This window comes from Stegostoma tigrinum, chromosome 16 (assembly GCF_030684315.1).
Source record: "Stegostoma tigrinum isolate sSteTig4 chromosome 16, sSteTig4.hap1, whole genome shotgun sequence".
NCBI classification, from domain to species: Eukaryota; Metazoa; Chordata; class Chondrichthyes; order Orectolobiformes; family Stegostomatidae; genus Stegostoma; species Stegostoma tigrinum.
In genome coordinates, this window is record NC_081369.1 from 35,965,596 (window position 1) to 35,978,776 (window position 13,181).

At 41.8% G+C, this 13,181-nt stretch overlaps 1 protein-coding gene across 2 annotated transcripts in view; it reads right to left on the bottom strand.

The window, feature by feature from the left end:
* ap1g1 (adaptor related protein complex 1 subunit gamma 1) overlaps positions 1–13,181 on the bottom strand; it is a 115,866-nt gene that overhangs the window by 26,199 nt on the left and 76,486 nt on the right. For both annotated transcript variants that reach the window (XM_059651704.1, XM_048546274.2), the window contains exons 18-19: positions 11,875–12,013; positions 9,280–9,406 (exon numbers count right to left, since the gene is read on the bottom strand). In XM_059651704.1, coding sequence (XP_059507687.1) covers positions 9,280–9,406; positions 11,875–12,013 — 266 coding nt within the window. The remainder of the gene's footprint in view (positions 1–9,279; positions 9,407–11,874; positions 12,014–13,181) is intronic.

Consider the following 13,181-nt stretch of genomic DNA (forward strand, 5'->3'; position numbering starts at 1 on the left):
GACCTGAGAATTACGGCTAGACCATTCAGGAGATGTTAGGAACCACTTCTAAACACAAAGGTAGTAGCAGTTTAGAACTCTCTTCCACAAGCAGTGATGCTAGATTAGCTGCTAATTTTAAATCAGAGATATGGGCAGGTATACAGAGTTAGACGACACATCTGGCATGATGTCAGTGAACAGCAGAACAGGTTTAAGGATCTGAATAGCTTATTCCTGTTCCTTTGGCCTGGTGAGATTCAAGGTTTTGGGAAGTGAAAGCAATTTGGATATCTATCAAAAAATGATGAAATGTTTATTATTTGCCTACCTTATTTGCTGCACATGTTGGAGCAGCAGTAATGACACATTTGGCCTTAATTTAGCTCAAAAAGAACAAAAATATCAGTTAAGAATGCTGTATTGTGTCACTATCCATCAACTCCTGCTTAAAACACATACATACAATTCAAACAAACTGGAGATGGGAAGCCATTTTGTTGCTTATTAATGAAACACAGATACATAGAGTCAGAGTCGTACAGCACAGAAACAGACCTTTGTTCCAAGCAGTCTATGCCAAACATAATCCAAAACAAACTAGTCCCACCTGCCTACTCCTTACCTATATCCCTCCAAACCTTTCCTATTTGTGTACTTATCAGAATGTCTTTTAAATGCTGTAATTGTCCCCAAATCCACCACTTCCTCAGGAAGTTCATTCTACATAAGAATCACCACTTGTGCAAAAAAATTTGCCTCATGTCCTTTTTAAATCCCTCTCCTGTCACCTTAAAAATGTGCCCCCAGTCTTGAAATCTCCCAAGCCAGGCAAAGACAACCACTTAACTCTTATAAACTTCAATGAGAAGTCACATCTCACTCTTCTGTTTTCTTTTCTCTTCCCTTCAATTCTTTTCAGTTCTTTCCTGTTGACGCAAGGTCACTTTTAAACCAATGCGCTCTCTCATTCATGAGTTGAGATTTGTCCTTCAATCATTTTTGAAGGTGTTTTATTTCTCTTTCGATTGGGGATGTGCAAAACAAAGAAGTGAAAAGAGATGAAAACAGCTGGTTGTTACTGAAGATCTCCTGCCTCCACATGAGAAATATTTTCTTTTATAGGCCAGCAGTTCTCTGCCACACTGACCCTACACAAGCTTGGGTCAACTGGTCAGGGGCCTATCAAAACACTGTCAAGCTGTTGTCCTTTAGTTTCGGAACCATCAACTCTTTGGTGCAAGCCTCTGCTTTCATTCTTCCAGGAAAAATGCATCATTCACAACTGTAAACATGAATTTTAAAACTGCAGCCATATCTTTGCACATAGTCTTCTCAGGTTTAAAGTCGCATCTTCCTTCGTATAAAATAAGTACAAAAACAAAGGAAATAAAAGGATATTGATCTTTACTACTCACTTTGGGGGAGGGGGGAATCCATTCGCCCAGTTGGCTGGATAGCTGGTCTGCATTGCAGCGTAATGCCTACAGAATGGGTTCATTTCCCACACTGGCCGGAGTTACCATTAAGGATTCTCATTCTTAATCGCTCTGCTAGCCGGAGGCACGGTGACCCTCAGATTAGCCTACCACTAGTCGTGTCTCTCTCTAATGAGAAAGCAATCGTATCGTCTCGTAGACTATGGCAACTCACCTTTCCCCGACAAAGGCCAATTCAGGTGCAGGTGTCTTCCCTGCATATAGCAGAAATTCAGTACTTAGCCATTAAGATATACAGCACAGAAACAGACCCTTCTGTCCAATGCGCCCATGCTGACCAGATATCCTAAATTAACCTGGTCCCATATGCCAGTATTTGGCACATATCCCTCTAAATCCTTCCAATTCATATACCCATCCACATGCCAATTAAATATTGGCATTGTACCAGCAACCACCACTTCCTCTGGCTGTTCATTCCATACATGCACCACCCTCTGCATAAAAAAGTTGCCCTTAAGGCCCTTTAAAATCTTCCCCCTTTCACCTTCAACCTAGGCCCTCTAGTTCTGGATGCCCCAGCCCTGGGGAAATGACCTTGACTATTTATCTTATCAATGACCCTCATGATTCTGTACACTACAACATCACGTCTAAGCCTCTGACACACCAGGGAAAACAGCCCCAGCCTTCTGGTATGAAATCTACTCTATCACTTTCACAAGCTTATCAGTCTTTAACACTTAGTCAGCAATTGCTGAACTGCGCTGGGTAACTACTGAAAACCATGCAGTAGGCCTTTCCTGATTGCTGGGTAGAAGTGAACGTTGCCATTGAGCAACCCTTGGAACAGAGGGTGTAATAACGTTACTAGATGAAAGATAATTGAGGTTAGTTGGCTCACCAAGCTGCTTTCTTGTTTCACAGATGTTTCATTACCATGCTGGGCAACATCCACAGTGCAGCCGATGAAATGTCGGTATGTTTTCCCACCTAGTTTTTAAAAACTCAGGGGGCCATTCAGATGGATTGCCGCACTTCCGGTTTTCCTTCGAAGTGAAATGTATATGGGGTCAAGTTCAAAAAGTTTATTAATAACATGCTTTGCGGAGTGCCAGGCTACAAGGAATTCTTGTGCCTGTTTCTGCCCAGCTTGTGCCAGGATTTTGGTGCTGTCCCAGTCAAAATGGTGGTTCTCGTTGTCCATGTGGGTTGAGATCGGTGAGAATTGGTTGTGTCTTTTTGTAGCCAGCTGGTGTTCATGTATTCTTGTTGTTAGTTTCCTTGTTTGTCCAATATAGTGTTTCTCAGTCATGGCCCACATCAACTCCAGCCTCCCAGTCTGCCTCAATCCCCTATAATTTGCCTACCAAGATCTACACATGATGCTGTATCCCTAGCCCTGCACTCATCCCTAGAACAACTGGAGAAGGACACTTGCGTCAGACCCCTAGTCATTGAAGGCAAAGCTATAGTCATCATTATCCCCTCTTGACTAATCTTAAAACTCCAGGACCTCGGTCTCAGCCCTGCCCTCTGCAACTGGATTGCCAGCTTTCCAACCCACAGAGCAGCAAGGATAGGTCATTGTATCTCCTCCACAATAACACTCAACCATTAGAGCCCTTTAAGGATGTGTCCTCAGTCCCCTATTGTACTCCCCATATACCCACGACTGTGCTGCCACATTCAGAATGAATGTCATCTACAAGTTCACTGATGAAACCACCATAGGAGGACAGATTTCTAACAACAGCGAGTCAAAATGCAGAAGGGAGAAGGGGGGGCTTGGTGATAGTGCAATGAGAACAACCTCTCTTGCAATGTCAGCATAACTAATGAACTGATCATTGGCTTCAGAAGGAGGAGAACGTGCTCCCATCTACACCAATGGAGCTGCAGTTGAGAATGGAGTATGTCAAGTTCCTCTAAGTGACGATAGCTGACAACCTGCCCTGGACTTCTCACATAGATGCAATAGTCAAGAAGGCACGACAACACCTTGACATCCTCAAGCAACTCAAACTTTGGCATGTCCATAAAGCACCTTCACCAATTTCTACAGATGCACGATTGAAAGCATACTGTCTGGTTGCATAACAGCTTGGTACGGCATTTGCTCTGGCCAGGACTGTAAGAAACTACAGGAGGTAGTGTGCACAGCCCAGACCGTCACTGAAGCCAACTTTCCATCAATGGACTCCAATGGACACTCTGGAGGCAGGAAGCATGTTTCCGCTGATGGGTGAGTCCAGAACCAGAGGACACAGTTTAAAAATAAGGGGTTGGCCATTTAGAACAAAATGGAGGAAAAACCAGGGAGTGGTGGATATATGGAATGTTCTGCCCCAGAAGGCAGTGGAGGCCAAGTCTCTGGATACTTTCAAGAAAGAGATAGCTACAGCTCTTAAAGATAGTGGAATCAAGGGTTACAGGGATAAGGCAGGAACAGGATACTGATTGTGGATGATCAGCCATGATCATAATAAATGGTGGTGCTGGCTTGAAGGGCCGAATGGCCTACTCCAGCAACTATTGTCTATTTACACTGTTCGCTGTTGCAGAAAGGCTGCCATCAAAATCCCATTACATCACAGTAAGGATCTCCTACGACCTCTTCCCTCAGACAGAAGAGGCAGAAGCCCGAACACCAGCACCAGTAAGTTCAGGAACAGCTTCTTCCTGGTTGTTTTGAGACCGATGAATGGACACTCTAGCCTCAAATAATGATTTTGCTAACACTGATCTCACATAGCGGCTGTCCTATGCAATGTAACCTGTATGCCTCAAAGTCTTTTTACAAGCTCTGATCTGTAAATCCTTGTTTCCTGTCACTTGTCTGTACTGCTCATAAACAAAGATTTTCATGTACTTTGATACACATGCCAATAAATCAATCCAAAGGATAAAGGAGCCCAATCAATGGGTAAAGAGCCAGTGTATTGTTCAGGGATTCAGGTTTTTGGACAATTGGAAAGTCTTTTGGGATTGAAAAGGCCTGTTCAAAAAGGATCGGTCTAACCTAAACTAGAAAGGGACTAACATCTTAGCAGTGCGAACGCTTGTTCCATCAAGGAAGACTTTATACTGATCAAGAGGAGGAGTGGAGGAATTCTAAATAGTAATGTAAACAGAAAGACTGATGGGCATGGTTCTGAATGTGAAGACAGCAAGTTAATTAGATGAGAGTCAGAAAATATAGTAACTCCTAAGAATTAAACTGCATTTATTTCAATGCAAGGGGTCTGACAGGTAAGGCCAATGAATATGGGGCATGTTTAAGAACAGGAGATTGGGATACCATTGTTATTACAGAAACTCGGTTGAGAGATAGACAAAACTGGCAGATCAAAGTCCTGGTTTTAGATGCTTTCGGAAAGGAGGCAAGAAAAGGAACCGTTGGGTTGTTTTTGATTAAGGGATACATCACTGCTGTAACTAGAGGGTATTTCTGAAAAATTGCCCAGTGAAAATACATGGGTACAAATTAGAAAAAGGTAAGGAAAGATCACATTGGTGGGATTGTACTACAGGCACACCACCCCCCCCCCCACCCCCAGTGCTAACAGAGAAATTGAGAAACAAATATGTGGGGAGATCTCATATGTAAGCATAAGGCTGTAGTAACAGGGGGATTTTAAATTTTCCAAACATCGATTGGGGCTACCACAGTGTTAAAGGTCTGGATGCTGAAGAATTTGTAAAACATGTTCAAGAAAATTCTCTATCAATATGTGGATGCTCCTACTAGAGAAAGAGCAAAACTAGACCTTCTTTTGGGCAATGAGGCAGAGCAGGTAACTGAAATAAGAAGTGGGAGAACATTCTGGATCTAGCAAGCATAATTCCATTAGTTTCAAAATGGTTTTGGAAAAGGATAAGCCTCCCTCTTCCGTAAGCGTGAGAAGTTTTTAAGTGGAGTAAGGCAAACTTTAATGGTATGAGACAAGAACTTTCAAAAGTTATTGTGAGTAGACTGTTTGCAGGTAAAAAGATGTCTAACAAGTGAGAGGCTTTCAAGAATGTGATGACAGGAGTTCAGAGGCATTATGGTCCTGTTAGATGAAGAATAAGGCTGGTAAAATCAAGGAAAAATGGATGAATAATAATAGAGGTTCTACTCAGGAATAAAAGAGAATCTTATTTTCAATATAGACAATTTGGTTCAACAGAATCTCTAAAATCAATATAAAAAGTGTGTGTAGGGGCATAAGAAAGAAATCAGGAAGGCAAGAAGGGGATACGAATATATCCCAGGATGTTATGGAAAATAAGGTAGAAAATTGCAAGACCGCTTGCACAAGTATTGGCATCATCTATAATTACAGGTAAGGTGTGCATAGGCTGACGAGGAGAGGGGCCATTTTGGATTTGGTGCGCGGCAATGAGCCAGGACAGGTGTCAGATCTCGTGGTGGGAGAACACTTTGACGACAGTGACCTCAACAGCCTCACATTTACCATAGCCATGGAAAGGGAAAGGAGCAGATACCAGGGCAAGATATTTAATTGGGGTAAAGGAAACTATGACGTTATTAGACAGGAGTTGGGAAGTACAGATTGGGAGCAATTGTTCCACAGAAAGGGCACAGCAGATGTAGAGGCTGTTTAAGGAGCAGTTGTTGAGTGATGCATAAATTTGTTCCTCTGAGACAGGTAAGAAGGGGTAAGATTAAGGAGCCTTGGATGACGGGTACAAGAGGTGCTTCTTGTCAAAAAGAAGAAGGCAGCGTATGTATGGTGGAGGAAGCAAGGGTCTTGAACCGCTTTAGAAGATTACAGGCTTGCTCGGAAGGAGCCCAAAAGTGGACTGAGGAGGGCCAGGAGGGGCCATGAAAAAGGCTTGGCAGGAGGATTAGGGAGAACCCGAAGGCATTTTACTCATACGTGAGGAATAAGAGAATGGTTTGGGGGGTGGGGGGGTGCAGTCAGGGATAGTGTAAGGAACTTGTGCGTGGAGTCTAAGCAGATAGGGGAAGCCCGCAGTGAGTTTTTTGCTTCGGGTTTCACTAAGGAAACAGACCTTGTTGTGAATGAGAATTTTGAGGAGCAGGAAAACAGGCTTGAACAGATCAAGATTGAGGAAGGTGATGTGCTGGAAATTTTGGCAAACATTAAGATTGATAAGACCCCAGGGCCAGACCAGATTTATCCTAGGTTGCTCTGGGAAGCAAGAAAGGAGGTTGCTAAGCTGCTGGCGAAGATCTTTTCTTCCTCATTCTCCGTGGGAGTCGTACCGGAAGATTGGAGGGAGGCAAATGTTGTTCCTCTTTTCAAGAAAGGGAATAGGGAAATCCCTGGCAATTACAGACCAGTCAGTCTTATGTCTGTGGTCAGCAAGGTTTTGGAAAGAATTCTGAGGGATAGGATTTATGATTATTTGGAAAAGCATAGCGCGATTAAAGGGAGTCAGCATGGCTTTGATGGGGGCAGGTCATGCCTTACAAATCTTAGAGTTCTTTAAGGAGGTCACGAGACAGGTTGATGAGGGTCGAGCAGTCGATGTGGTGTACATGGACTTCAGCAAGGCATTTGATAAGGTTCCCCACGGCAGGCTCATTCATAAAGTCAGGAATTATGGGATACAGGGTGATTTGGCTGTCTGGATTCAGAACTGGTTGGCTGACAGGAGGCAGAGAGTGGTTGCAGATGGTAAGTATTCTGCCAGGATGTCAGTGCTGAGTGGTGTCCCACAGGGCTCTGTTCTTGGGCCTCTGCTCTTTGTAGTTTTTATAAATGATTTGATGAGGTGGTTGAGGGATATTATCAAACTGCAGAGTGCAGAAGGCTTGAGTTATAAAGAAAGGTTGGATAAGCTGGGACTGTTTTCCCTGGAGCATAGCAGGTTGAAAGGTGACCTGATAGAAGTTTAGACAGAATTAACGGTAGTTGCCTTGTCCCTAGGATGGGAGATTTCAGAACTTGGGGACACATTTTACTGTGAAGGAGAGAGATTTATAAAGACATGAGGGGCAATTTTTGTTTTACACAGAGGGTGGTTCACGTGGGGAATGAACTTTGAGGAAATGGAGGATGTGGGGACAATTACATTTAAAAGACATTTGGGATAGGTACATGAATAGGAGACGCCTGGAGGGATACAGGCCATTAACAGGCAGGGGGCAACTAGATTAGTTTGGGATTATGCTCGGCATAGCCTGGTTGGACTGAAGGGTCTGTTTCCGTGCTGTATGACTCTGACTAAGTCTGGCTTATTGTCACTTACCGAGTTGATGGCTCCAGACCATATTGCTCCAAAACACTAATTTGAATGCAATCAATTCATTACCTGATTTGACTGATGAGACTTTAATTATTTTAAAATGACTATTAAAAGCAACTAGGTTTTCATTACAAATCCATCAAATTAGTACCCTCAGTTAGGACTGTTGAAGAAAGAAACATTGACAACTTTTTTTTTGTCTTGCATTCATCAACACAGCTGCCTGCATACAAAATTTCAAAGGGCGCAACAATTCATGCTGCAGCATGAGAAAAGGGGGCTGACAGGTTAAGTCAGATTGGTTGAGCTGCTCCCAGAGGACACAGAACTACACAGTCTCCTATGCTTTTGTACAACGCAGAAATGGTGAAAAGGTTTGACATTCTAACTGTTGCTAGAGGGCAGTCTGTCACGTGGATGATTGACTGGACACATCAGTACCTTGGACATTTTTGAAAAAAAAATGCAAAGGAAGAATGTTTGGGTGCAGCAAGGAAAGATGTTGCACTTGCAAAGAAGCCTAGCTGTTCAACCTCATTGAGTCTCCAATGTTTTCAGACTACATTTGCAGGGTTAATAAAGCTATTGGATTTGAACAAAGACAGCCAAAGCAGTAACCACTCAAAGTCTCAGATGTGGGAAAACTCATCACAGGTAGAAAATTTTAAAAGGAAATTCGAAATCTAAACAAAAATAAAAACAGTTCTGAGCTCAGAGGAAGGGTTACTGGATCCAAAAGGTTAGCTCTGATCTTTTCTTCACAGAAGTTGCCAGACCTGCTGAGCTTTTCCAGCAACTACTTTGTTCCTGATTTACAGCATCCACAGTTCTTTTGGTTTTTATTTAAAATCTACACCACCATCTTCAAAAAAGCAAATTCAGTCAGTCAGAACTCTCACTGGAAGTCAAACATGCAAACAGCTTCAGTACAAAGTTACTTAAGCTACAGGACAATTTTTAGGTGCTTAATAATTATCTTTCCTGAATTTAGCTGTTACTACAGTAGTTCTCAAATTTTTCTGCCCTAGATTTGCAGGCTGTTTGTGTTAATTTTCAAGAGAAAAAGTTATATGTAGTTGCACAGTTCAAACCTAATGCCTAAAAGATAGGAGGCAGAGGGAAAAACACCACGATGGAAGGAAAGGAAAGGAAAGGAAGTGAATGGAGTGCTGGTAACTTTGGTATTCTGCCTGTGATACAGAACATAGAAGAAGCCCTCTCATCTGCAGGCCACTTTGTCACTTAAGTGACCTCTTCATGCCACCACTAATTTTACCAGCTGTGCAAGGGCCCCTAGCATGCATGAAAAGAGCCTAGTGAACCCTGAAGGCAACTATGTAGGCTTGGAGCAAGGAATGTCTCACTCAGGCACTCTGGCCTGCTGAAGCATCTCCCTTCAGAAGTCATGTTGGCCAAGACCATTCTCAGGTCCAACAATTGACTGGTGGCTGTTGGGAGGCAGATTAGCTGATTAGCTGGTAGGAATAAAATGCAGCTGGAGCTTCCACCAGTCAAAGCAGGCTGCTTCTGGACTTTCAATCCATTGTTGGGGTCATTACTGCCATGACAAAATCCACTTCTTGTAGAATCAAAGCTCTCTCACTTCTTGCACTGTAAGTCTAGTTGGTATTAGGCTAACCTGATAGATCCAGCCCTCCTAACAGGTCCAGAAGCTCTCCACCAGCTGTGCTTGGTTTACTGGGTGGTACGGTCTGAATTGCTGGTGTCACATCACTTCCTCCAAGCAAGTCTAACAAGTCATTAGCCTGCAAAAGAAAGACTAAATTTTATACACTATCCACCAACAACTTAAGACATTCAAAAAACAGCAAAAGGATCAATTCAATTAGAATCTGTTTTTAAATCAATCCATTACTTTGATATGGACATGTTTTATCTATTTGCATATCAATAACAGTCTTCACATTCACTTCAATTGTCAAACGTATTGCTCAACAGCTCTGATTGTAAAATATACTGGTGCACTTAAGTAGTAACCAAAACATGTCAGCACCATTTCAGTTCAAGATATTAAGAGAATTTCAAAAACATTGAAAATTGTTGTAATGAGATATTAGTGTCATGGAGAGATGAAACTACCAATCATGGAGTTGTACATCTATGAATTCTATTAATTCCCAGTAACAGGGTTTCTATTAATGGGATTTTAAGACTGGAAACAATAAATTCGAATTATACAGAAAGCCAGTTCATAAAAGTAGGAGGACTTCAAAGCAGCTTCTATACTTATTTTTTGCTCTTTTCTGCACAATTTTATTTCTTCAATGCTGAAGACTGAAATAAAGTCTGTGCCCATTAGATACTCTTGCACTTTTTCAAAATTGCTGTTTTTAAAACCAAAACAAGTGTTGGTAAGTCACTGGTCAGTTAGGAAAAGTAGAATGAGTGGGTACCACTGGAAGCTAGATGCCATCATCAAAAGACTTCATTAAATGCACACTTCCAGTTAGGATTTTTGCCAAATCGTGCAAACATTGAAAACATTTGCCTTTGCAAGGCATGAAGCATGAACACAGAAACTTCTTGCACATAATTATTAAAATACATATGGTCACAGTCAAGGTAAGATTTTAGGCGAGGTAGAGATCAGATTTAAATACACTTAACAAAAGGAATCCATAATATTGCTACCAGAATTATGGTCTGAGCAAAATAAAGGAAAATTTTGAAGCCTTAACATATTTTCAACTATGATCTACTTAGTCGTGTCCAAAGCATTCACAGGTTATTTAAGCCCAACCAATCCATGTTTGAAATAAATGGGTGGAGTATATGCTTCATATGAAACTGCTGATTATTTTTTCATTCCTTTTGTTTACAATATACATTAATGATATAGACAAAGGCATTAAAAGTAATATTAGCAAATTTGCTGATGACACAAAGCTGGGCAGCAGTGTGAAATGGGAGGAGGATGTTATGAGAATACAAGGTGACTTGGACAGGCTAGGTGAGTGGACGGATGCATGGCAGATGCAGTTTAAATGTGGATAAATGTGTGGTTATCCACTTTGGTGGCAAGAACAGGAAGACAGATTACTATCTCAATGGAGTCAAGTTAGGTAAAGGGGAAGTACAAGATCTAGGTGTTCTTGTACATCAATGAAAACAAGCATGCAGGTACAGCAGGCAGTGAAGAAAGCTAATAGCATGCTAGCCTTCATAACAAGAGGAATTGAGTATAGGAGCAAAGAGGTCCCTCTGCAGCTGCACAGGGCCCTGATGAGGCCACACCTGGAGTATTGTGTGCAGTTTTGGTCTCCAAATTTGAGGAAGGACATGCTTGCTATTGAGGGAGTGCAGCGTAGGTTCACGAGGTCAATCCACAGAATGGTGGGACTATCATATGTTGAAAGATTGGAGTGACGGGGCTTGTATACACTTGAGTTTAGGAGGATGAGAGGGGATCTGATTGAGACGTACAAGATTATTAAGGGATTGGGCAGCTGGAGGCAGGAAGCATGTTTCCGCTGATGGGTGAGTCCAGAACCAGAGGACACAGTTTAAAAATAAGGGGTAGGCCATTTAGAACTGAGTTGAGGAACAACGTCTTCACCCAGAGAGTGGTGGATACATGGAATGCTCTGCCCAGAAGGCAGTGGAGGCCAAGTCCCTGAATACTTTCAAGAGAGAGACGGATAGAGCTCTTAAAAGATAGTGGAATCAAGGGTTATGGGGATAAGGCAGGAACAGGAAACTGATTGTGGATGATCAGCCATGATCATAATGAAGGGTGGTGCTGGCTCGAAGGGCCGAATGACTCAGTTGATAATGTATATCACACCAACCTTCAAAAGCCACCTTTTCTAACACAGAAATGAAGTTAACAGGTCCACAGGAACACCAATACAATGTTCTTCAAATTACACATAATCCAGACTTAGAAATACATTGCCATTCCTTGATATTAACTAGGCCAAAATCCTGGAACACTATACCTACACCACACAGGCTGCAGTGGTTCTAGGTGGTGGCTCTCAACACCACCTTCAAGGACAACTGGGGATGGGAATAAATGTTGGTTTTACCGATGAAACCCACTACTTTTTAAAATTTCCCAAAAGGTACATCTATTTTAGGACAAGGTACAAAATTACACAGATCTAGAGATTTGAACCCCTTCAGTCAGTGTCCTACAAATAACACGAACTAAAAATTCTATCATTCAACTGACAATACTTCAAATTTGTGGAAATACACCAATTTACGTTACCTGATTACTAGGTTGAGAAGCACTGAGCACCAATTTTGGTTCCAATATTGTAGGCTCTGACTCTCCATTAGTTTGTGCAGTTTCTGTAGGTCCATTGGTTACTTTCTCCATTATAGGCATTCGCTCCAGCAGTGCAGATCTGTTGGGTACAAATTTCAACCTTCAAAATCATTTAATTCTTGGGTGACATGACTCCTGAATAATTACAAGTTTTATTTATTCTAGCCAAAATGTTTAACCTCAAAATTAAGTAAAACCATCTACAAAGTTTATTTGATACTCTCAGATGCTTATTGCAACTTGCCTGCAGTTAGCAATAATTTCTGTAACTACAAAATTTATCACAATTCAAATAAATTTGCTTTTTGTCAGTATGCAAAAATTTCCATATTCATTCTTGTTATCAGTTAATCAAACAGCCAAAAAAAATTTGCTTGAAATGTTTAAAACAGTTCAGGAGGTTAGAATATTAATAATGGTTAGCAAGGCACCAAAACGGTTGGCAAAGATACTAAAATGCTCATTGGGATATATTTGTAAGCGTATGGTCAGAATGGGTGTAAAGAAACCCTACATAACGGATTAGCATGTAAAGTTAAAAAGCATGAGACTGGGGTTAATGTACTGACATGGACAGAAAGGAAATAAACACTAGGAATAAACCAGTCTTTTTTCCAAGTGGCAAGCAGTGACTGCAGGTTACTGCAGTGCTTGGACCCAGGTATTCATGACATATGTTAATGATTTAGATGGAAAATCAAATGAAATGTCTGCAAAATTGGGCGGTTGAAGTGTGAGGACACTGTAGCAATGTTTCATTGTGACTTGGACAAGTGAGTGAGCAAATGCATAGCAGATGAAGCATAATGTGGATAAATGTGAGGTTATCCACTGCAGTAGCAAAAGCTGGAAGGCGGACCATCAGAATGACTTACTGATGAGTTGGATCAAAGTAAAAAGGAGTACAATTTTGTGTGAGAAGAGCAGCATGTAGGTGAAGTAGGCCTTTCAGCCCAACAAGTCTGCTCCACCATAAGATCATGACTGAAATGGTAAACCTCAACTCCATTTTCCTGCCTCCCCCCCCTCCCCACCCCATAACCCTCCATTCCCATGTTAATTAGAAATCGGTTCATCTCAGCCTTGAATATCCCTTCCCGGCACAATCTCAACAGCCCAGGCCAACAGCGCTGGAAGTATTCCACAGATTACGACTATTCAGTCAGAAGAAATTTCTCCTCATCTCTGTTTAAAATAGGCAACTCCTTACTCTAAGATTACACCCTCTTGTTCTAGAATTCCCACAA